The sequence below is a fragment of the Apiotrichum porosum genome, assembly GCF_003942205.1.
Source record: "Apiotrichum porosum strain DSM 27194 chromosome Unknown scaffold_13, whole genome shotgun sequence".
Lineage (NCBI taxonomy): Eukaryota > Fungi > Basidiomycota > Tremellomycetes > Trichosporonales > Trichosporonaceae > Apiotrichum > Apiotrichum porosum.
In genome coordinates this window covers 845,192-867,615 of record NW_021167120.1, presented here as the reverse complement: position 1 = coordinate 867,615, position 22,424 = coordinate 845,192, and the positions used below count along the sequence as shown (strand labels likewise).

At 58.4% G+C, this 22,424-nt stretch overlaps 10 protein-coding genes and 2 non-coding genes across 12 annotated transcripts; 8 read left to right on the top strand and 4 right to left on the bottom strand.

Annotated features, from left to right (window-relative positions):
* Positions 1–476: 476 nt before the first annotated feature.
* EHS24_002748 lies at positions 477–582 on the top strand. Its single transcript has one exon. It is a non-coding gene; the product is annotated as a tRNA-Leu (tRNA).
* A 1,241-nt stretch (positions 583–1,823) lies between these two features.
* On the top strand, positions 1,824–3,856 carry EHS24_002747 (uncharacterized protein; the record flags this gene model as incomplete). Its single annotated transcript, XM_028618472.1, has 5 exons — positions 1,824–2,077; positions 2,148–2,186; positions 2,242–2,547; positions 2,642–3,504; positions 3,555–3,856. The coding sequence occupies 5 exons, from the start codon at positions 1,824–1,826 to the stop codon at positions 3,854–3,856; spliced, it is 1,764 nt and encodes a 587-aa protein (XP_028473428.1).
* A 622-nt stretch (positions 3,857–4,478) lies between these two features.
* EHS24_002746 (uncharacterized protein) lies at positions 4,479–7,019 on the top strand (the record flags this gene model as incomplete). The annotated part of the gene is made up of 4 exons (XM_028618471.1): positions 4,479–4,486; positions 4,718–5,107; positions 5,155–6,317; positions 6,373–7,019. The coding sequence occupies 4 exons, from the start codon at positions 4,479–4,481 to the stop codon at positions 7,017–7,019; spliced, it is 2,208 nt and encodes a 735-aa protein (XP_028473427.1).
* A 1,316-nt stretch (positions 7,020–8,335) lies between these two features.
* Positions 8,336–10,166, top strand: CAS42 (Triose-phosphate Transporter; the record flags this gene model as incomplete). The annotated part of the gene is made up of 4 exons (XM_028618470.1): positions 8,336–8,685; positions 8,747–8,935; positions 8,985–9,073; positions 9,112–10,166. 4 exons carry the CDS (start codon positions 8,336–8,338, stop codon positions 10,164–10,166), a joined length of 1,683 nt encoding a protein of 560 aa, XP_028473426.1.
* Positions 10,167–10,570: 404 nt separating this feature from the next.
* On the bottom strand, positions 10,571–10,676 carry EHS24_002744. Its single transcript has one exon. It is a non-coding gene; the product is annotated as a tRNA-Leu (tRNA).
* A 283-nt stretch (positions 10,677–10,959) lies between these two features.
* Positions 10,960–13,293, top strand: ARP8 (actin-like protein arp8; the record flags this gene model as incomplete). The annotated part of the gene is made up of 4 exons (XM_028618469.1): positions 10,960–11,091; positions 11,149–11,201; positions 11,241–13,031; positions 13,086–13,293. The coding sequence occupies 4 exons, from the start codon at positions 10,960–10,962 to the stop codon at positions 13,291–13,293; spliced, it is 2,184 nt and encodes a 727-aa protein (XP_028473425.1).
* A 102-nt stretch (positions 13,294–13,395) lies between these two features.
* On the bottom strand, positions 13,396–14,321 carry EHS24_002742 (uncharacterized protein; the record flags this gene model as incomplete). Its single annotated transcript, XM_028618468.1, has 2 exons — positions 13,396–13,823; positions 13,937–14,321. 2 exons carry the CDS (start codon positions 14,319–14,321, stop codon positions 13,396–13,398), a joined length of 813 nt encoding a protein of 270 aa, XP_028473424.1.
* Positions 14,322–14,500: 179 nt separating this feature from the next.
* On the top strand, positions 14,501–15,663 carry EHS24_002741 (uncharacterized protein; the record flags this gene model as incomplete). Its single annotated transcript, XM_028618467.1, has 3 exons — positions 14,501–14,675; positions 14,740–15,076; positions 15,129–15,663. 3 exons carry the CDS (start codon positions 14,501–14,503, stop codon positions 15,661–15,663), a joined length of 1,047 nt encoding a protein of 348 aa, XP_028473423.1.
* A 485-nt stretch (positions 15,664–16,148) lies between these two features.
* Positions 16,149–16,942, bottom strand: OCA1 (tyrosine-protein phosphatase required for protection against superoxide stress (By similarity); the record flags this gene model as incomplete). Its single annotated transcript, XM_028618466.1, has 6 exons — positions 16,149–16,205; positions 16,270–16,344; positions 16,408–16,496; positions 16,543–16,661; positions 16,748–16,826; positions 16,897–16,942. 6 exons carry the CDS (start codon positions 16,940–16,942, stop codon positions 16,149–16,151), a joined length of 465 nt encoding a protein of 154 aa, XP_028473422.1.
* A 257-nt stretch (positions 16,943–17,199) lies between these two features.
* Positions 17,200–18,239, top strand: EHS24_002739 (uncharacterized protein; the record flags this gene model as incomplete). The annotated part of the gene is made up of 3 exons (XM_028618465.1): positions 17,200–17,318; positions 17,427–17,608; positions 17,677–18,239. 3 exons carry the CDS (start codon positions 17,200–17,202, stop codon positions 18,237–18,239), a joined length of 864 nt encoding a protein of 287 aa, XP_028473421.1.
* Positions 18,240–18,309: 70 nt separating this feature from the next.
* EHS24_002738 (uncharacterized protein) lies at positions 18,310–20,433 on the bottom strand (the record flags this gene model as incomplete). Its single annotated transcript, XM_028618464.1, has 8 exons — positions 18,310–18,470; positions 18,509–18,692; positions 18,729–18,868; positions 18,901–19,306; positions 19,349–19,687; positions 19,730–19,919; positions 19,962–20,100; positions 20,139–20,433. The coding sequence occupies 8 exons, from the start codon at positions 20,431–20,433 to the stop codon at positions 18,310–18,312; spliced, it is 1,854 nt and encodes a 617-aa protein (XP_028473420.1).
* A 419-nt stretch (positions 20,434–20,852) lies between these two features.
* On the top strand, positions 20,853–22,384 carry RFC5 (Replication factor C (RF-C) subunit; the record flags this gene model as incomplete). Its single annotated transcript, XM_028618463.1, has 11 exons — positions 20,853–20,873; positions 20,919–21,044; positions 21,088–21,138; positions 21,176–21,368; positions 21,410–21,591; positions 21,639–21,902; positions 21,950–21,991; positions 22,049–22,083; positions 22,141–22,180; positions 22,218–22,285; positions 22,336–22,384. 11 exons carry the CDS (start codon positions 20,853–20,855, stop codon positions 22,382–22,384), a joined length of 1,071 nt encoding a protein of 356 aa, XP_028473419.1.
* Positions 22,385–22,424: the final 40 nt, after the last annotated feature.

Sequence of the window (22,424 nt, the reverse complement as noted above, 5' to 3'; positions counted from 1 at the left end):
TGTCCTTCGGTAGCTGGGTTGTCCCCCGTCATCCTACGTTTGTCATGTTCATTAGCCTCGCACCATAAGACAGCCAGTTAGCCGCCAATTGCTCAAAGTCCCCTATTCTACCTCCAGCTTCACACCGGTGGTATGAGTTGGCAGAAGCAGCACACTCTCCTCGCTTGACCGCTCGAGGGACGCAGGTGCCTGTCCGTGCGCAATGTGACTCCTTCCTCACGTCTTCGCACGCCACAAACTCCTATTCCCCAGACAACAGCTGTGGCACCGCGCAGTGGCCTCCGGGCGGGCGCCGCATGTCCGGTCCGGCGCAGGCGTGTGTCCGCGGAGAAGGCTACTCTGACAGTCGAGGACGGAGTGGCCTTCTCACGCAGAGAAGAGCAGGGAAACTACGAAGCAGTACAGGAGGAAAATAGCAAGCAGAGCAAGAGCTTTCGCACACCTCAAGGATATGACGCCAACGACAAAAATGTATCGGCGAGATGGCCGAGCGGTCTAAGGCGCTGTGTTAAGGTTTTCTTCTGTTTCTTGCAGAAGATCATCCGCAGTCTTCGGACGTGGGTTCGAATCCCACTCTCGTCAAAAGAGTATTCAGTTACTCCCAAGCCAACTTTTTTCTGCGGGGGAGAGACGGTTGGTGGGAAGAACGTCGGACGAGTTAGAGGTTTTGGTGTGGAGGCGGTTTTCTTTCGCCGGGGCCACGTCTCTTTGTGCCACATTTTCACTACTAGCTACTGGCTTACGATGCTTCCTCACTTAAACGCTTCTAACGGCTGCTGTCCGGGAGCAACGACGGCGCTGCAGCTGCAATCCTGCCTGCTTGAAAGGTGGGCCGTTTGAATCTGCAGCTTGCACCTGTCCACGCGAGTAGGGCCGCTCTATGGCCTGCGTAGGCCGCCTGGCCACCGGGAATGCCCACGCGCAATGCCAGGACTGTGGTAGGGCGCCGACGCACACATCGTTGCTGGGCCAGGAGCGTCGAGCGTGTTATTATCCGCTGCCGGCCCACCTGGATAGCCGCTGGTCCCTCACTGATCACTGATCGGCGACCTGTTCACTACTCTGTGATCTCTGAGCGAAATGGTGTGTTCGTCTTGAGCCAGACGGCATGTACCCCTCCGGTCCGCGAGCCACCGTAACGAATACCCAGATGCAGGCGGCCAGAACCGAAACAAAAAACCAAAACCCAAGCAAGCCCATCAGGAGGTGCTCGTGCGCGCGGGGAAAGTTGAGAGCAGAGTACCCGAAGGACATTGTTGCAGTCAGCGGCGAAGTGTTCGCTCGGGTGCCCGCAACCGTGCCCTGGACGAGTCACGGAAGAGGCGTTTGCCGTAGGGCCGCCACTGTGATCAAGAGTCTTTTGTTGTGCTCTTGGGTTGTGAGTTTCGTACTGCATGGCAGGATGGAGTAGTGTTAGTAGTAGTAGTGGTAGTGGTAGTGGTAGTGTACATGCATTGCAGCTGCCGGCGGCAGGTGTGGGTGTGAGGTGGGACAAGCGAGCAGCAGAACAAGAAAGGAGCTGGAGCTGTGCGCCAAGGCCAGACGGACGAGCCAGAGGAAAACACACTACGCGGCCCATCGGAATGTCTCCCCTGGCCGTTGTTGCAATTGTCCATCTCTCCATACATCCACCCCATATCGTCCTGCGCATTTCGCTTCTCCTCCACGCATCCCCCACGCTTCCCACAGCCCCCTGCCCGCACCACGCACAGGGGCATGCGACAATAGGACTTACATATCCCCCCAAGCTCCTCAGCAGCCAGCAGGGCTCCGCCTATTCCTTCTTATATACTCCCCACCCACAGCCGCCCCGCGCCGCCGTCATGGCCACACACCCTCACAAGGCTGCGTCCGGCTCCCATAACCACAGCCAGCAAGGAAAAATGATCTCAACCGCCATCCGTCCGCTATCAACAACAACCCCATCCCAGTCAATGGCCAACAGGACACCCACCGGCGCCAACTGGAAACCACCACAGATGTCGTCCTCTAAACGCGAACGTGATGCCGAGGAGTCGCACAAGTCCAAAAAGGCCAAGCGCAAGGGCGGCAAGGCATGCGTCTACTGCCGGAGAAGGTGAGCTCATCCTCAGCAACACGACGAACAAAAGAAGCACCACCGCAGGCCGCTGACACTCCATCCACAGCCATATGGTCTGCGAAGGCGGTCGTCCATGCGAACGATGGTGAGTACCACAGCAGCGACTGCCCCCCTGCGGCACTGCTTACATGCCCCTCCAGCATCAAGCGCGATATTGCCCACCTGTGTCGCGACGTCACGCCGCCAGCGTCCTCTGGCCCCGGTCCATCTGGCACCGGCGCCGACGAGTTGTCCACCCCCATCAAGGCTGAGCCACTACCACTGCCTCAGCAGCACATGCCGCACATGAGCCAGCCGCAGCCGCAGCCGCAGCCGCTCATGTACGACGCGGCTTCGTCGTGGCCTCTCCTTCCCGACGCGAACCCCGGTTCAGAGCTTGATTTGAGCGCGGCCGTCACGGGCGGCGGGTGGGGAGGCGCCGAGAATGCCGAGTTTGGGATTCTCAGGTGAGTGATGGGTGCGAAGGGTGTGGATGGGAGTGTTGGAAAAGGGAGCGAGGGAGGACGTGCTTGGTGTACGTTGAGGCTAATCATGTTCCAGCGACATGCTCAAGACGCTGCGCGTCCCTACACTCCCAGGCGGCTTTGTCGACGTCCTCTCCCAGGTGGTGCGTAACACCAACGGCGCACCGGCTACGACGGAACCGACAGCGACCACTACCAACAACAACAATGTTACGGCTGTGCCGCCCCCACTCCCTGCTCAGGAGCTGAACGCCGTGGCCGGCCCCATGCCCACAGACCCGAACGGCATTACCGACAAGGGCAAGGGCAAGAGCAAGGCCGAGCCCTTCTCGACCGTTTCGCGTATCGAGCAGTACCTCCTCGCGGCGGCCGACCAACCAGACGGCTCGCGTGCGTCACGTCTGACCCAGGTCATCCGCGCAAAGTACGAGGCTGGCCTGCTCAAGCCCTACGACTACATCAAGGGCTACGAGCGCATGAACCGGTGGATGGACTCTGGCCGCGCTGCACGACTGGAGCAAAACTCGCGCGCAACCTCGCCAACAAAGGGCGGCAAGCGCATCGTTCTCCCTCCCCCTCCACCAAGTGGTAGCTCCATCTCGCCCGAGTCGCGCCGTCGTATCCTGGCCGCTCTCGAGGTGTTCCGTCCCCGGTTCAGGCGCATTGCCAAGGAACTCACCGACTTGGACCTGGTCTTTGTCGAGGAGGCAAACGAGCGTCTTATGCTTCAGTACGACCGCGCTCTCGCTTCCATCCACACTCCCTCCTGCATCTTCCGCCGCACAGGCGAGATCCAGAAGGCCAACCAGGAGTTTGCAATGCTCACAGGTATCCCCGCGCCGTTGTTCCGCAATGGGCAGCTCTGTGTCTACGAGCTCATGGACGAGGACAGCGCCGTGCGCTTCTGGGAAGGTTACGGCAAGGTCGCTTTTGAGAAGGGTGAGTTGGGGTTCTAGGAGTTGCATGCCCACCAAGCTGACAAGTTCCAGGCCAGAGTCACATGTACACGCACTGCACGCTCAAGATCCCTCTGTCGCTCACGCGCGCACAGCCAGCGCGCACCCATAACAACACGCCAGCACACGCCCCCACCCTAGCGCTGTCGACTGTCCCCGACTTGTCTCTCCCGCAGGCCATGACTATGGTCCACACGCCCGCGAGTGTGCCGCAGGGTACGATTGAGGAAGAGTTCCGCGTGATCAAGACGTGCTTTAGCATTACGATTCGACGTGACCGGTACGACATTCCTGTGGCCATCATGGGCCAGTGGATCCCGATCAAGCCGGCATGAAGGGAGACGGACGGGTGTAACATTGTGCATGTAGATAAAGGCGAGAGTGTATCAGAAGAGTTTGAATACGTATTTTATGCAGCAGAGCGAGTGACTTGTACGCACGAGGAGAAGGGGTATGGCCTGGGGGAGGACACGGAACAGGACAAGGACAGGACTCAGATTGCCAGGTTGCCATGACGTAGGGCGGCGGACGGAGGCATGTTGTGGTATACCACCACCGCCAGCGCTCCATTCATCCCGCACAAGGGCCCAGAAACAAGCAGAGACAAGTGGCCAGTGGGCTCGAGCCTACAGACAGCCTGCTTCTGCGTACGAGGGTGCGAAAGCCCGCCCCGGTTCGGCGGCAATAACGAGCACGCGTGGACGCTCTGGCGCGACGAGAGTAGACGCAGATTGCTGGCGGGAATACGAGTTTGTTGGGCTCCACAGTGTCCGATAGCCTCGTCCCGCCTGTTTGCTGCATCCCCTTCTCACACTTTCTCTCCATCCCATTCATTCACATCCACATCGCACTCGCATTACCCATAACCCTTCTCGCCACTCACACCCCTCCCTCCCCTCCTCCTCCATCGGCCGCCCGCATCCCGCATCCTGTCTCTCCGGGCGGCACACGACAACCATGACTCGGTACGTTACGTGTTCTGCCCGCCCCGCATCCCCCACACTGCCCCGCCCTGCGTCTTCACGGCGCGCATCGCGATCCATCGCATCGATGCGTCGACTCCACCAGTCGTCGTCGCCACCACCGAGTGCTGTCACAGACGATGCATACTGCCGTCCGCTCCACCACTGGGCTTGCCCCTGTGCCCACCCCCCGTGACCGCCGCCCACACACCGAGACGTCATTCTGACTCACAGCGACAACACCCCGGCCCTCCTGGCCGCATCGGAACTGCGCGACGTCTCGCTCGCGCCCACCGCCATCCGCTCTGCAAATGTAACCATCATCCACCCGCAGCTGCGTGACTTGGTACTCCCACTCGGGAGAGGCAATGTACTCTATCCACACGGGACCAGCGTGGAGGAGCAGCGATGGAGCGCGAGCGACGACTATGGGAGTGGCGATAGCTCGGACTACTCGGACAAGGACGGGGGCGGCAAGGATAAGACCTTCTCCAGCTCCAGTGCTACTCGTGCTGCTGCGTCTGCCGGTGCTTTGCCTCGCTCGGCGCGGTCGGCGGCAAACGTCACTGGTACGACGCGCGAGCTGTTCAAGTTGTCGTTTACGCCCACTTGTCTCACGAGCAGGTACGCCTTGGGAGCTCCATTGTTGTGACGTCTCGTTAACGTCTCAGCGGCGCAATCCTCGCGTGCGGTGGACAAAAGGGCGAGCTGTTTCTCTGCGACCTCCCGCAGGACGGTCGCATGAAGCGCGCCAACCCCGTCAAGCCATTCCAGCTAAACATGACCCTCCCGAACCGCTCGATCAACAATGCGATTACAATCCTGCCCACTTGGCCGAACGGCTGGGTGCAGAAGCAGGTCGACTGGAAGCACGCGTACGCCGGTTACGCGAGGGCGCCACAGAGCAGGAGCGGCGTGGACGACGACGTTGACAACCTGTCCGAGAGTAGCGATGAGGACGGCGAGGGTGATGGCGACGACGACGACGACATGGAGTTGGACGATGACGATCTCGGGAACCCCGCCGTCGCGACCTACCCCAACTCGTTGCCTTTCGGCCACGCCCCGCGCATGTCAGGTACTGGACCGGGGCGGCGCTGGAGCCATGGCCACAACGCCCCCCAGTACGTCACCTCGCACAGCAGTTATGGCCACCACAACCAGCGTCACCGGTCGCCTGTGCCCTCGACTACTTCGTCTGGCCACTCGCGCCGGTCGGCCAATAGGCCGAACGAACCGCGCATTCTGGTATCCAACAATGACCAGACAGTCAAAATGTTCTCCCTTCGACGCGTTGGCGATTCGTCATTGCCGCTACCTCCTCCGATTCGCGATCCCCAGTGGGAGACTGTACCGGCCGTGTCGGCAATGCGCCAGACACAGACTACTGTCAGTGACCCGCGATACCATCAACGTACTCTCGACGCCGCCATGAGCCTACCTCCCGGTAGGAGCCTCTTCCGTTCGTCGTATGCGTACGATTCCGCTACACTCGGCCTGCCCTCAACCAGTGCCGGTGGCAGTGGTTCCCCGACCTCGGGATCGAGCGGGATGGCGGGCGTCAATGCCTATGGCGCCCCACACACTGCCCCTGCCGCGAGCGAAGAGCTTTCGCTCCGCTCGTCGCGATACTTGGGCGAGAGCCCCAGTGCTTATCGCGCTCGTAACCCGGCAGGGGACGCGGCGCTCACTGCGCGCACTCAAGCTGCAATGCGGGCGAGGGAGGAGCGCCACGCCGAGATTGAGAGGCGTATGGCCCTCACTGCGGAGGGTGTTGAGCCCCGCAAACTCAGTCGTATTGGCGGGACAAAGTTCAAGCTTGCAGTAAACCACTGTGAGTAAGGCAGAAAGACCACCGCCCTATTTGTCTGGGCTAACCTAGTCGATAGCGTCACTCTCGCCCGATCTCCGCACCATGGTGACTGTCGGTGACTCAACCGACGTGTTCCTGTACGAAGTTATCGACGGTGGCCGCGAGTTCCGCAAGATTGGCGTGTACAATGCCGCCACTGATTCGGGGTTCTCCACCTCGTGGTCCAAAGATGGCCGCAAGTTTGCGGTCGCGTCTCAAGACGGTCAAGTGACAGTATGGGACCACCGCACCTCTCGTCCCTTGGCCCTCTTCTATTCTGCGCCCTCCACTGCCAGGTGGGACTATGACGACACACTGGCCCACCTCGCCCACGACCCCGTCTCCTCCACGAGTGGCCGTGAAGCTGCCCGCGTAGTGAAGTTTTCCCCAGAGGGCAGTGACCGCGACTTGCTCGTCTTTTCAGAGGAGTTGACCAACATCCACATTATCGACGCGCGCACTTTCCACACGCACGTCGTCGTTCCTGTCCCCTACGAGGCTCCCGCGCCAGCTCCACCCGCCCCCGAGCGGCGTACGGGCGTCGACAGCCAGACGTGGGGCATCAGCGGCATCGCATTCGATCCCACCGGTGACTGGCTTTATGCTGGTACGGAGCGGACGGTCGTCGAGTGGGATTTGAGGCGGCACGGGGGTGGCGAGGGAGGTACATGGAGCATGGCGTAGGCACCGCAGCCACGATGACATGTTGTATGGAAGGGCAGGGAGTGTGACGACGACACGACATCGACCATAAGCGTAACAACAACAACCGTATAGCCACCAACCAATCAACCAATCAATCAACCAATCAATCAATCAATCAATCAATCAATCAATCAATGTCGGAACAAGCAATAAGAACAACATGAAGAGAACAGAAGAACTTGGAAAAGAGAATACGGCCATATCCTAATTGCATCGGGGGGGTCGAGCGGAGAGTCAGTACAGTGGTAAACGTAGTTGTGTGCAGCGGCAACTGTCGTTGAGTTCTGTAGTCGTGTGTTGTGGGAGTGAACTTGTTGTGTGATGCAGTTTAGTGCAAATGTCTGTTGAATGCAGGTTGAACGGACTGTGTCGAGCCACGCCTATGAATAGGACGCACAAGATGGTTTAGTACAGTAAGTACACCGGTACACCGCACGTGTACCCTACTTGCGGGTGGGCCAGTGAAGTCGATTGACAGCAACGAGTCGCACCATCGTCCGACGACAGACTCCTGCCAAGCCGGCCGACGAATGCTTCCCAACTGGTGCAGGTGTTGCCTCCAAACAAAGCCCTTACACTTCAAAAGCTCTGTTGGACTTTTACCCTGTGCATTACACTTTGCTTGTAAGTCGCCGTAAAAGTAACCGCCCAGGCAATCAATCGCCTGATCGCCCCGCCGGCCGCCGTTCATGACCCCTCGTCCCTCCCGTCTCGTCGTGACAAACTAGCGCACCCTCCCTCTCCGCAGCACTGGCAGTGGAAACCGACATGGTAAACACTGTTCGCTTGGTTCTCTGTGTCGGCACTCTGCATGACATAGAGCTGCACAAGGGCGCTACGAAGATGCAGACGGAGGACGGTGATGGAAGCGAAGCTATTGCAGAAGGCGTTAAAGAGGATCGAAATCGTAATCGGCGTGTAATGCACGTGGTGGAAACGAGAGAGACCGCCGCGCTCACGCGCAGCTCGGATTGTCGGTGCCATCGGCTCTCATTTCAGGCAACACAATCAACCTCATCTTGTCTTCCATCTGTACTCTCCCGCTCATGCCCAGGCGACGTTAGCCTACCACCTCGTCGCCCTCACCCTTCCCTCTTCTCTCCCATCCTCTCACAGGCCGACGCGACCGCGACACCATCCATTCGACAGCTCAGCGCCCGTGACGTGACGCGTGTGTTGTTCCCAGCCGCCGGCCGTCAACTCCTCCTCGTCAACTCCCCCCTCGTTCACCTTTCGGCTCCTCCCTTTCATCACACACCCATTCTCTCCACCTCCCCTCCCATTCGTGACCGAGCATGTCACGGTTCACGCCCGAAATGACGCAGCCCGCAGGCTCGCTCCTCTTCCGTGTGGACGGCGAGGACGAGCTGGTCCCCCTCGCTCCGCAATCCTCGACCGCTGCCAAGGATGTGGACAGCAGCAGCGACAGCGACACCGAGGAGCATGACCGGGCAAGCAGCACACGGTTCCCCCCACCACGCTCAAGGCAAGGCAGCGGAGCGACCAGTGCTAGCTTTGGGAGTGCGGCCGCCGCAGCCGCAGCGGCAGCGGCACATGCGCAAGGTGTCCATCTGGCTACAATGGCACAGAAGCGCGCGTTGTGGTGGCGCAACGTCCTCGTCACGGGCATGTTCATCTTGTCATGGTAAGTCACCGAGTCTCAATTGTTTCCCCATCCGCCGAGTCGCTCATTGCTAATGGCGCAGGTACACATTCGCAACTCTGCTGTCGCTGTACAACAAGTGGATGTTCTCGGCGGAGTACTATGGCTTTACGTACCCGCTGTTCGTGAGCGCGTGTCACATGGTCATCCAGTTTCTCCTCGCCCTCGTCATTCGGATCCTGTTCGCCAGGAGGTTTAGGCCTGCTGAACGACCCTCGAGGCGTGATTATGCGTGAGTTGGGTGTCGCGTTCGCAACCGGCTGTCAGCTGACCATGAACAGCACGCGTATTGTGCCCACTGCATGGGCGACGGGAACCGACATTGGTCTGTCCAACTTGAGTCTCAAGACCATTACTCTGTCGCTGTACAGTGAGCTGCTTCGTGTCGACGGGGAAGCTAACGTACAGCTATGTGCAAGTCGTCGGCTCTCATCTTCGTGCTCATGTTCGCCTTCATGTTCCGCCTGGAAAAGTACTCCATCCGCCTCGTCTCTGTCATCCTCCTCATCTCGTTTGGTGTCTTTTGCATGGTGTTCAACGCCACGGAGGTCTCCATTCCGGGCATCATCATGGTCTTTTCCGCCTCGGCAGTGGGCGGTCTGCGATGGGCATTGACAGAAGTCATCATGCACAAAAGGGCCATGGGCATGAGCAACCCCTTTGCGACCATCTTTTGGCTTTCGCCCATCATGGGCGTCTTCCTCTTTGTCGTCTCCCTCGCTGTGGAGAGCTGGCACGACATGTTCACAAGCCACTTTTTCGGCTCACCGCTGGAGGCGCTCAAGACAGTTGCCATCATAGTGCTCCCTGGTGCGCTGGCTTTCTCAATGGTCGCTAGCGAGTACTTCATCATCCAGCGTGCCGGTGTGGTCCCCTTGTCGATTGCCGGCATCTTCAAGGAGGTGTCCACAATCACGTTTGCCGCTTGGGTGTTTGGTGACCAACTTACCGAGCTCAACATTATCGGTGTCGTCATTACGATTAGCGGTATCGCACTGTACTCGTACCACAAATACCAACGATCAATCCACCGGGAGGTCCGCCTGGACGCGGCTCAGAACCCGATCGATGACCCAGATGACGAGTCGGCTCCTTTACGTCCCGGCGCGGCGCCCCATGGGTATTCTCGCACCGCGACTACAGACGAGCATGACCGCAGTAGGCGTATGAGCGCGAGCAGCGAGGACGGCGGTGATCGACCCACGCTGTCCCCAATGGCCGGCCAGAGCGCCCTTCAGCTGCACAGCTTGCATTCGGCCGTCTCCAGCGAGAGCCGCGAGGAGCGCACCACGCGCCTGAGGGACGAGTTTGAAGGGTGGAACAATGGCGACACCGAAGACGAGGACGACGAGAGCGAGGCGGATGAAGAGGAGATTGCGCGCAGGAGGAGTGACCGTGTTGGCGGTGACGACGATTCCCGGAGCCGTTCAAAGTGGAACGAGTTTTGGGATCGGTCGATGTAGGTGGTGTCTGTACTGTAGGAACCCTCATGACATAGATTATGGCACGCGATGGACGAGCTACAGCGGTGACATGAGGCTTCAAGCTGAAGGGACGGTGGGACTAGCCGTGATTTACAATCTTTTCGCCATTTGCCACAGAGGGAGCAGCTCCTCATGACCTGCTTCCAGTCTCATCATTGACCACGTCCTTCTGAACCTCAAGCAAGCGGTATAAGAAAACAAGTACACCCTCGTCTCCAGGTCTGGTCGGAAGATATCCCACTGGCCGCAGGCGCGCCACCACGTCACCAATCCGCCGCACCCTGGCCCGCGCGTGCCATCCCTGCGTTGGCAGCTCCACTTGGCCTTCCTCTACCTCTACAGAGGCCTAAAAAGGTTGGCTTGGGAGGCAATGAAGCCCCTGTTGACGAGAGTGGGATTCGAACCCACGTCCGAAGACTGCGGATGAGCTCTTCCTTGGAGGAAGGAGTCACCTTAACACAGCGCCTTAGACCGCTCGGCCATCTCGCCGATCACGTTTAAGGTGTTTCTGCCAACGCTATGCGTATGCATTCATATGAAAAAGCGGTGATTCGGATAGCTGACATGCATGAGCATCGTCTGGGAGAAAATGGAATGGCTAGCGGGCAATGGACGGTGCACAGCCTATGAATAACGTGAGTAGATGGATAAAGTGAGTGGTTGCAGTGGTGATCCAACATAACCTCCACACGGGACCAAATGCGTCACACTCACCACCCATTCACTTGCAACTAGCTCTCCGTTCACCTTCGCGTTCACACATTCCCCAACGATGGACACCAATCCAAGCTCGCCAGCACCGACAGACGGGCCTGCGCCGCCCATGGAGCCAGAGACCCCCCAGGCTGGTCCATCGGTGCCTGCTGTCCCGAAGCGCAACTACAACCGCAAGACGAAGGCACAGGTGAGGAAGAGGCGATGGCATAACATTGCAGTGAGCGAGTGCTGACACTCGGAACAGCAGGCCAAGGGAGATGGCCTGACGGCATACACGACCGCATTTGTCCCCGGACTGTGGGTGGTTTAGATATGGAGTCTGCGCTGACCCACAAGGTACAATGTCAAGAACCCCGCGGGCGACTTTGTGATACGCGAGAGCAACGTCGAGGTGATCCATCAGCTGAGCCTTGCACGATCGAAGAAGGAAAAGGAGGAGGAAGAGGAACGTCGTGAGGCGATCCGCGAAGAGACCCGCCGCACGGCCGAGGAGGAAGGCGTCGAGCCGGAACCTGAGGTGGTTGAGAACCCACTGAACAACATCCTCATCATTCACCCTGGCTCGCGACACTTGCGCCTGGGCCGTGCGAGCGACTTCTACCCGCACGAAGTACCCAACTGCATCGCTCGTCCTGCAAGTGCGTCGTCTGGTGGCTCTGATCCACCCGTCCCGGGACAGAACAGTGATGAGGAGAGTGTCGACACAAACATTGGCTACCTGCGCGACTACCTGCGTAACCGGCTGCGACAGAACAAACTCACCACCGACTGGAAGGAGGGTCAGCGCGTAAACAATGCCAACGCCAAGGCCAAGCCCGAGAGCATTCCCGAGCACAACGACCCGCGCAGGATAGACTGGACAGAACTCGAAGAAGGACGTCCCTTCCATGTCGGTAACGACGCGATTCGTCTCCCGGCCTCGGCTGGATGGAGGATACGGTACCCGCTCTTGCAGAGGCGGCTGAACGGGCGTGACTGGAGCAGCACGCAGCTTTTGCTCGACGACATTGCCATCATCTTGCAAGAGTCCCTCCGGACTGAGCTCGACATCAAGCCTGCGGACTACAGCAAGTACCAAGTCGTCCTCATTGTTCCCGACCACGGCGACAGGTATTACGTGACCGAGATGGCCAACATCCTCTTCAACGTCATGGGTTTCAAGGAGATTGCAATCCACCAAGAGTCGTACTGTGCTATCTTTTCGGCGGGCATGTCGTCGGCGTGTGTGGTCGACATTGGCGCGCAGGAGACGAGCGTCACATGTGTCGAAGAAGGAACAGTCAATGCCGATACGCGCATCACTCTCAGTTATGGCGGTGATGACGTGACTGTCGCTCTCAAGGCGCTTCTTGAACGTTCGTCATTCCCTTACCGCGACCTCGACCTTGCCAAGGCCCAGGACTGGATCATGCTTGACCAGCTCAAGATTCGCATCTGCACCTTGGAGGAGCACCTGGTCGCGAACACCCCCTGGGAGTTTTATGTCCTCAGCGAAGGGTTGACCAAGAAGTACATGCTGCGCACATATGACGAAAACGTCCTTGCTCCGCTGTGCTTTTTCGACACCCGCATGATCAACTTCGATAGCAAAAAGGGAGGCAACAGCCTCAATTTGCACTCACCCGACGTCGACGACCTGATCAAGAGTCACTACGACGAGGCCACTGGCGCCATGAAGGCGTGCACTGCCCACCTCTTCCCGTCCAAGGAGCCCGCCGGGGATGTGACTATGAAGGAGGAGACTCCTGCCGTGGGTGAAAATGGCACGCCCGTACCTCAGTCGGGGGCCACCACACCCGTCCCGCCCACCAGGTCTACTCCTTCGGCTACTCCTACCCCAGCACCGCCACCAACGACCGCGACGACCCTCCCGACCCCCATGGCCACCTTGGTCCCTCCCACAACCAATCCTTCTGCGGCTGCTACCCCTGCTCCTGGAGAGGATGCGGACGATGGACCCAAGTACGACATTCCGTTCGAGGCATCCAAGACTCCGTTGGACGGCGCCATTGCCGCCTCTATTTCACTCTCGGCGTCCGAGAACAAGGTCAAGACCGCCGCATCGTCCATCCTTCTTATCGGCGGCGGATCCGCTCTTAAGGGCCTTGCGCCGTTCATTGCCGACAGGTGAGTTGAACGGTGGTTGCGGGCGTTGCGTGAGCTAACACTTTTCCTCAACAGGCTCCCTTCGCTCCTCCGCCAAAAGGGCTTCCCCCAGGCTGACGTGACCATCGTTCCCCCACCGCGCAACTTGAACCCCAAGTTTGTCAGCTGGAAGGGCGCGAGTGTCATGTGCAACCTGGACAGCTTGAGCGACATGTGGATGCGCTCGGATGAGTTTGAGGCCATTGGCGCAAGGGCCCTCAAGGAGCGCTGCTTGTTCCTCTAAACGGGTGAGAGACAGAAGTTCGGGACGAGGGCATGAGAGTGTGGCTCTAGATGCATGTGCTATGGGGTTGATGCTAAATGCTACGTATCTATAAACTTCTTTTTAAGCCTTCTCAAACTCCTTCTTGGCGTTGACAAAGAGCTTCTCAATGTCGTGGACAAGCTCGTCGGTCATCTTCTGGACCTCGTCCGCGCCCTCTTCTCCCCTTCCACCAAGCGCCTTGAGACCTTCCTGCCTGGCCGTGCGGATCTGGTTCTTGGCCATCTCGATGGTCTCGTGCAGACTCTTCAGAATCGCAGTGCGCACTTCGCCCGTCGGGCGCGAGACCGGAATCTTGAGTGCGTTGCCATCGCGCTGAGGGGACATGCCGGGCAGGTTGGCCTTGTGGATGGCCGACTCGACGTGCTTCATTGTAGGGCCGTCCCACACTTCAACCCAGAGGGAGCTCTGGCGGACGGTGATGGACGCGACGGACTTGAGGGGCACGGAACCCTGGTCTGGGATGGCGACCTTGACGTTGTCGAGGAGTGCTGTTTGAGATCATGTCAGCTTCCATCCTTGGCAGTGAATGTAAAACGCCGAGCTGGTGCCAGGTGACCAGCTCATGTTACAGTGTCTTCATGGGTTCTCTTGCTCCACTTACCAGGCATGACACGGCCACGGCCACGCTCCACACCGTCAAACACGGTGGTGCGCGCCCAGTCGGCGGACTTGTCCATCTTGCTCCGAGTCTTCTTGAGCAAGGCGTCAATCTCCTCGCGAGTGAGGCCGTCGGCCTCGGCGCCGTCCTCGTCGGCGTCGTCCTTCTTAGACTTCTTACCGCCCTTGCCGCCCTTGTCGGCCTTGCCTCCCTTGTCCTTGCCTCCCTTCTTGAGGAGGGTAGAGGTGGAGGAGAAGGGACGAGTGCTAGTGGGGGCAGCTTGGGCATGGAAGGCGGAGGTGGCACGCAGGGCCGGAGCGGCCATCGGAGAGACACGCTGCGTGAGAGTGAGGCGCGCTGCACGTGCGATGGTAGCTGAGAGACGCATGGCGAAGTGTGTTTGAGTAGAGTTAGGAAAGAAGGAGCGAGACACATGACTTTTGGTGCACCATCTCGACGTTCATGAAGAGGAATTGTCACGTGACCTGGGCCCCAGTGGGTGGAGGTATTCCTTCACGTCAAAAGTTGGAGACCATGACCCACACCTTCAACAACATCCATTCCACCATGGCGCGCTTCACCAACATCGGCATGCCCCGCAAGACATTCGTCGCCTCTGCAGCAGAGGAGGCGCGCACTGAAAAGGAGGCTCCCGCTTCCCCGCCTCCTGAGGCCGGTCCCTCGACCGAGACGAGCGCGGGCGGCAAACGCAAGGGCTGGGGCCGTGATCCCGAGATTGCCAGTGCGTGTCGTGCAGCCTCTTTTGCACATCCATAAACACCCATAAACTAACGGTGTATTCTAAGAGCGCGCAAAGGACAACACAGACCGCGGCGAGCAGCGCCGCCTGATGCGTATCGACGAGCGCGCGGCTTCCACTACTTGTTTCGCCTGCCGTGGTCTCGGCCATTCGGCGCGTGACTGCCCCAACATTTTGCTGGCTGCCACTGGCCAGAATGGCAGCGCGGCCATGCTCGAGGCAGACGACATGGCTGCTCGTCAGGCCAAGGCGCTTGCTGAGGATGGTGAGGCTGAGGCTGAGGCTGTCGAAGGCAAGGGCAAGAAGGGCAAGAAGAACAAGGGTGGCAAGGAGCCCGCCAAGGATGTCACCGGCGCGAGCATCACGGGCGGCAAGTGCTACAGGTGAGTTCTAAGCTGTCCATATCTCGTTCTGAGTAACTGACATGTTCTCCAGGTGCAACTCATCGGCTCACTCGCTCAAGCACTGCCCCAAGCGCGCAGACAAGTCTAACCCGACCCCGTACGCTACCTGCTTCGTCTGCCTTGGACAGGGCCACCTGTCCGCCGCATGCCCCAAGAACCCTCGCGGCGTGTACGTCAATGGTGGTTCGTGCAAGGTGTGCGGATCCGTCGCTCACCGCGCCAACGACTGTCCCGACGACAAGCGTGGTCCCAAGCCTGCCTTTGCGGAGGGCGACGGGTTCGGCTACGACCCCACACGCCGTGGCCCCGCCGGTCGCCGTGAGAACATTCTCGGTACGGGCCGTGGTGCTGGTGCAGACGAAGACGACTTTATGGCTGCCTCCCGTGGTGCCACCGCCAACGATGGTTTCGAGTTCCAAGGTAACCGTACCCGCCACGCTCCCGCCAAGAATGGCCAGCGTGGCATTGCCAAGCGTCCCGGAGAGGAGGGTGCGTTTGTGCCCACCGAAAAGCCGGCGCCGGCCGCGGCAAAGCCCAAGCCTAAGAAGAAGGTTGTCTCGTTCTAAAGGAGGATGTACTGCGGAGTCGATTGCCTCGAGTACTTTGTAACATCGATATAGAGGGATGTGTTCATTTTTTTGGTTTAATCACGGCGGATGTGGATGTATGGCAGAGGGAGAGCACCCAGAGATACCAAAGATCACACACACTGAAGTTCTCGTATGATCCCGCAAGTTCGGGATGCATTTGGCCGTTTTCGCTACTGTCTATAGCTACAACATGTGTCCTAAGCCCAGGACGGAAACTGTATCTCGTCGGGACGCCCAGTTCAGATAGTATAGGTCTGCCGAAGGTCGGCAATGACTGGAGCGGTATCTTATGTAGTGAGGGACACAGTTTCGTTGTGTATCATGTGACCCGTGTGCGCAATCGCAGAAGGTGTTTGGCCACGAAGGAGCACAGATACCCGTGGTGCGATGATGGGAGTTGGCCTTCCCCAAGGTGCGGGACGCCTGGTCGTGTGACGTCCTCACGGAAACGTCATTCGTCCTCATGCAGGCGTCTCGGCAGTGATGGACACGAGATCTGTGTCGAACAGCTCGATAAACTGTTGCGGTGCGTTAGCGCTCGCTCCTCCATAGGTTTACACTGCAGAACGCTGAGCTACCTACCTGCTCGTTGAGGACGCGGACCTTCATACCCGCATACCGCCTGTACTCTTCCAAAATAGAGCTCAGTGCCCAACGCTGTAATTTACGCCAGCACCCGACCACAGTTCCTGTCCTGTGTCGGCCCATGTTGCAGCACACCAAAGTAGGGAAAGTGGAGGGCTGGAGGAGGAGTGTGAGGGCGTGGATGATGAGCGGCTCGGTTGGGGGTGGGAGTGGTGGGAGATGGTCTGCAAGTGTCAGTTACCGCTGCACATGGCAGAAGCCTTGGCTTACATTGTCCACTGAGAGGAACAACGCCCGAGTCACAGTACCGCGGGGGGAAGTGCGGATTGAGGCTGACCTGTGGGGCGAGGTTGTGCAGAACGATCCCTTGTGACTCTAGAAACGAGATGCTGTGGGGGTAAGCATTGTGTCTTGAAGCGACAGGACCATGCAAGGTACTCGATCACATCCGTGGCAGCACCAGTGGCCAACTCACAAGACATCAGTCGGTTCCTCTGCACCGACCCAAATGACAGTCCTCAAGTCGAGCTTTTCCAGAAAGGAGAAGTTGAGCTCTGTGGGTTGTGCCGAACGGTAGAATCCTTCTACTGTCAGCTCGCTGCCTATACTAGGCTTATCCCTTACCGTCCTCGACGAGGCCAAAGTTCATTGGCGGTACAATCTTGGCCATTGTTGCTGGTTAATAGTTGAGAGACGAAGGTAGATGGTGGTTGAATGAACGTTCGTCATCGGAGCAAGCACCGAGTGGTCACCTGTTGTCAACATTAGGCCATCTCTAATTACTAATGTTGTAATTCTAATGGACATGTATTTACACGTGTCCTTTAAGTCGCCACCCATCTCCCTTATCAGCCCCCACCTCCACCCGCGAGGGACTTCACTGCTCAGATTTCTGAAACCTCTACAACAACTACCACCATCGATACAATGAGCGGCAAGCGGTCCAACGTCGCCCTCCTCACAGAGGGCGCAGACTACATCAAGCGTGCCAAGAAGGCGCGTCAGGACCAGGTCGAGGAAATCAAGTTCGACGACGAGGCCAGGCGGTAAGTGGACCTAGTGACCAAGTACGGTGTCGTGCGAGCACGCTCGACGTCCATGGACTTTGGATGATGCCGGCAGTTTGCTGACATTCGCCCTCCGGCCTCCTACAGAGAATGGCTCACTGGATTCTCAAAGCGTAAAAAGCAGCGTACCGACGAACGCCGTACCCGTGCCAAGAAGCGTGACCACGAAGCACACCTCGAGGAGCGCCGCAAGGCTCGCAAGGAGCTCAAGGACCGTGCCGAGCAGAATGTACGCGACGTGCGTGCCGCCCTGGGATTGGCGCCTCTCGGTAAGTAGATAATAAAGCATCTCTGGTGGCAAGATCACTTGGCCGTGCAGTGCTGACCATATGAACAGAGGAGGAGGGCGACGACGACGGCAGCGATGACGACGAGGCGGGACCCTCTGGCAAGATTGAGGAGGAGGAGTACTCGGACGACGAGCAGCTGGCCACTGTCACCATCGAGGAGGACTTTGACCCTTCATCCACGCGCACGACTCGCAACTACGGCTCAGACTCTGAAGACGACGACGACGAAGAGGCCGCCGCGGCAAAGAAGAAGAAGGCCGCCGCCGCCGCCGTCCCTCTCCTCCCGGCCTCCTCGAAGCGTGCCGAGCAGCGTGCCAAGCGCGACAAGGAGAAGGCTAAGGAGGCAAAGGATCTGGCCAAGAAGAAGGAGAGGAAGAGCACCAGCATGGAGACTCCTGCTGAGAAGCGGAGGGCTAAGGAACACGAAGCGCGTAAGCGTGCCAAGCGTGCGGACAAGGAGAAGGCCCAGGCAGAAAAGTATGGTGTCACTCTTGTCCGCAGGAAGAGCGGTGGTGGTGGCAAGAAGACGGGTGCCAGGTCGTCAAGCGCCAAGAGTGGCAACAAGGGAGGAGGCAAGACGAGGCACAAGGGCAAGGCCAACCACAAATAGATGTGATAGTGATATTTGTTTATTCATGATCGTTGTTGTGCATAACATTGTGATCGTCGTCTCGTGTGGGTCATATCTCGGACATTTCTATGCGGTCGGACAGCATGCCTCGGCGTTCTTCTGCGTTGTCGAGTGTGGGTACGGGTGCTGCTTGTCGTGACCTCAACAGGGCGTCGCCCCATTTGCGAGGGAGGAGGTAGGCCACGTCGTCCAGGAAAGAGTCCCAGGCCGCTAGATGAGTTAGCTTGCGACAGGCATTGGAAACCCACTTCCTAGAGTTGCACGGACTCCGTCGTCCTCGTTATCAAGGCGAGCATAACCCTTGCCCGACGACCGCGCACGTGATCGAGCAGTCAGATAGTACATTGGCACACCGGTGGCCATGAAGATGAACGCCGCCAGTGCCTCCCATGGCGCCGCAAAGATGGGCATGAGAAGGAGGAACATGGCGACCTGTGGTGTGAGCTCACGGGTGGGTGTTTGGCTCACAAGACAAAATATAATAGGTGTCGAGAGCCACGTGCGGTACGGCCTGTCGAGGTGTGGCTCCTTGACGCGGAGGTACAGCAGACCCACAACCGTGGCAAGGTAGAGTGTCCACGAGGTCACCGAAAAGAAGTTGAGCAGTTCTGGTGTCAGCGCCGCCAGGATTCTTACCCACTTCGGAAGCCGCCACCAAACACGACAAAGAAGATTGTCAGGCCTGCATTGAGGGCCATGGCATTGTCCGGAGTACGACGTTTGGGACTGAGGCGCGAAAAGAGCTTGGGAAGGAAATGGTCCCTCGACGCAGCGTAGATGAGTCTTCCAGTGGTGTAAAAGCCGCCGTTCAACGCTCCAAAACACGAGATGGCGACCAGGGTGCTGAACACAACAGCGCCGAAGCGGCCAATAGTCATGGCCCCAAAGTCGAGGGCGACGGTATTCGATGATGCTACAGTAGCAGGGTCCAGGACGATGAAGTAGGAGATGTTAGCCGCGAGGAAGAGCACCAACACAATTGTCATGGACGAGTGGAGGGCGCGGGGAAGATCGCGGTTGGGATTCTTCATCTCGCCGCCGACAAACTGGCAGGGTCAGAACGCAGTCATTCGAGCCAAACCACTCACACTGCACTGATCCCAGCCGTCGAATGCCCAGAGGCCAGAGTACAGGGCAATGGCATAACTCCCCGGTTCCGTGGACGAGCCCGCAAAGATGTTGCCACTAAAGGCAGGACCAGCGCCGTGGCGGATAAACCAGATGAGACCCAGGACAGCGACGAAGACAAGGGATCCAATCTTGATGGTCGTGAGCACCACTGCAGAGTGGGTTCCTGCGGTGGGGGAAATGACGTTGAGCAGCGAAACGAGGATAATCGCCACGGCAGCGGTCACCTTGAACGTCCAGTCTGGGACGGTGGCTTCGGTATCGCCCGTCACGGCGTGGTAGACCATGCGGTTGAAGTACTCGCTAATGGGTTAGCTGGCAGCGCGTAGCAATCTACATACCCAAAGATGAGAGCGATGATAGCCGAGCTTCCTGGCTTGAGCGCCGACACGGCCGACCAGGTGTAGAGATACGAGGCCATGGGTCCAAACTAGCATCAGCTTCGCAATGTTGTTGTGGCTCACCGAGTAGGCGAGGTATGCCTGCGCTCCACCACTGAGAGGGATCGCACAACCCAGTTCGGCAAAGGAGCTGGAAACTGTCAGTGACGTTCAGATGAACTCGTGAGCCTACCTTGCACCAGTCCAGGCGAGGAGACCACTGACGATCCAAACGACCAGACTTGCGCCAACGCTCCCAACCGAGTCTATGACGACACCAGGAGACGAGAAGATGCCCGAGCCGACCTGCATGCCCACGACAAGAGCCATACCTGGATGTTAGCATTTACTGCAACTGTTTATAACCCACCATGAAGAAGCCCGACGTGTTTATGCTCCACATGCTGCTCGCCCGACATATCTCCTTCCGCCGTCGACAGACTCAGCGGCAAGAGCGTCTGTTCAAACTCGAACCCGCCCATAGACAGTAACGTGTTCGTGCGCTGTAGACCATGCCCGCCGGCATATGCTGGTCCTTGTTCCAATTCCAGCGCACGCAAGGAAGCTGTGGGCGAGCGACTGCCGCCATGACCGTCGCTTGAAACGGGGGAGAGGACGCGGCTGGGCGGCGTGGAGGCCGCCTCCGAGTGGGAGTGGAGGGGCATGGTTGAGAGTAGAGGTTGTTGTGACGCTGCAAAAAGCCCAGCTTATGCGAGCATTGCAGTCGGCACGGAATAGAGGGAGACAAGAAAGAGTGAGTGAATGAATGAATGGCAAGAAAGAAGCGGGTTCATCCTTGTCTGACCGGGAGTGACATGACGGCCCAACCCCACCCATTTCCAGGCACGGCGCGTCAACCGGCGCAGAAGACGCGTCTGGTTGATCCAGTCACTCATTTATCTTTGTCGTCAACACTCTCTCTCTCTGTCACTGCCAGCAACAACGATACATACCAACCTCTCCTGCTGCTACACTCGCCAAAGGACAGGTATAGACCAACGGAACACATTGCACAGAGCATACATAGCCGCACGCCGCCCTCCTTTTGCACCAATCCTTCGTCCTTGCCCCGACTCGCGCCGCCATGTCCCTCTGGGTCGACAAGGTGGGTAGCCTACCCATATGGTACCCATGCTAACTCGCGCCACAGTACCGCCCTCGCTCGCTCGATGACTGCCACTACCACCCCGAGCTCTCATCAAGGCTAAAGTCGCTCGCTGCTTCGGGCGACTTCCCGCACATTCTCTTCTACGGCCCCTCGGGTGCAGGCAAGAAGGTAGGCTGTCTTCTCTGTCGTGAATCAGCTAACAAGTCTTTAGACGCGTATCATGGCGACTCTGAGAGAGCTCTACGGTCCTGGTGTCGAGAAGGTAAGCTTTCATTTTCCTCCACAGGCTGACCGTTCAGCTCCGCATTGACCAGCGCGTGTTTGTTACGCCCTCGAACCGCAAGCTCGACGTCAACGTCGTCCAGTCCAACTTTCACATTGAGCTCACCCCTTCGGATGTGGGAATGTACGACCGTGTCGTCATTCAGGACATTCTCAAGGAGATTGCCCAGACCCAGCAGGTCGACTTGAACGCAAAGCAGAAGTTCAAGGGTGAGCACTGGCGCGAAAGTCGATGAGCTGACGGTTCCCAGTGGTCATTATCAACGAGGCCGACTCGCTCACGCGTGACGCGCAGGCTGCCCTGCGTCGTACTATGGAAAAGTACATGACCAACATGCGTCTCATCATGTGCGCCAACAGCACGAGCAAGATCATTGCTCCCATCCGCAGTCGTTGTCTCCTCGTTCGCGTCTCTGCCCCCTCAGACGAAGAGGTGAGTCCAGCTGCGTAATTGCAACCGTTTGCTGACAGCCGTTCAAGATGGCCACTGTCCTCACCCATGTCGCCAAGAAGGAACGCTTCCACCTCCCGGCCACGGCTAGCGAGTCCATCATTGAGGCGTCGGACGGAAACCTCCGCAAGGCTCTCTTGGTCTTTGAGGCTATGAAGATGCAGAGGCCAGACCTCGAGGGTGACATTGACGTCGCTCGCCCTGATTGGGAGACGTACTGCGCCAAGGTTGCCGACATGATTTTGCAGGAACAGTCGGCATCGCGCCTCCTCGAGGTCCGCGCCAAGATTTACGTGAGTTGGAGCGAGACAGCAAGTGACTGCTTGCTAACCACGCGCAGGAACTCTTGTCCCACTGCATTCCGGCACATGTCGTGCTCAAGGTAGGCCCTACATGATGGACCCAAACTTCGAGCTGCCCGAGCTAATCATTTACCCAGACCATCGCTGACAGGATCGTGGACAAGGTGGACGAGTGAGTTTCGTCGGCAGTCGGATCGGGCTGTGGCATGAAGAGTACTGACACTGGCAGTGAATTGAAGGCTTCAGTCGTGCACTACGCTGCTCACTACGTGAGTCAACAGCTCAAACCCAAGACTGACCCCTCAGGAGCTCCGTATGCGTCAAGGCTCGAAGAAGATCTTCCACATCGAGGCCTTCGTGGCAAAGATTATGTCGTACGTATGAGGCGAACCTTTATATATATGACGCTGACATTGTCCCTCAGTGTTGTGAAGCAGTATGCGCTCATGGGCATGACCGAGGACTGGGAATAAGCGAGCAGAAGTGTAGGAGGAGATGTCTGCAGAGCAAGGA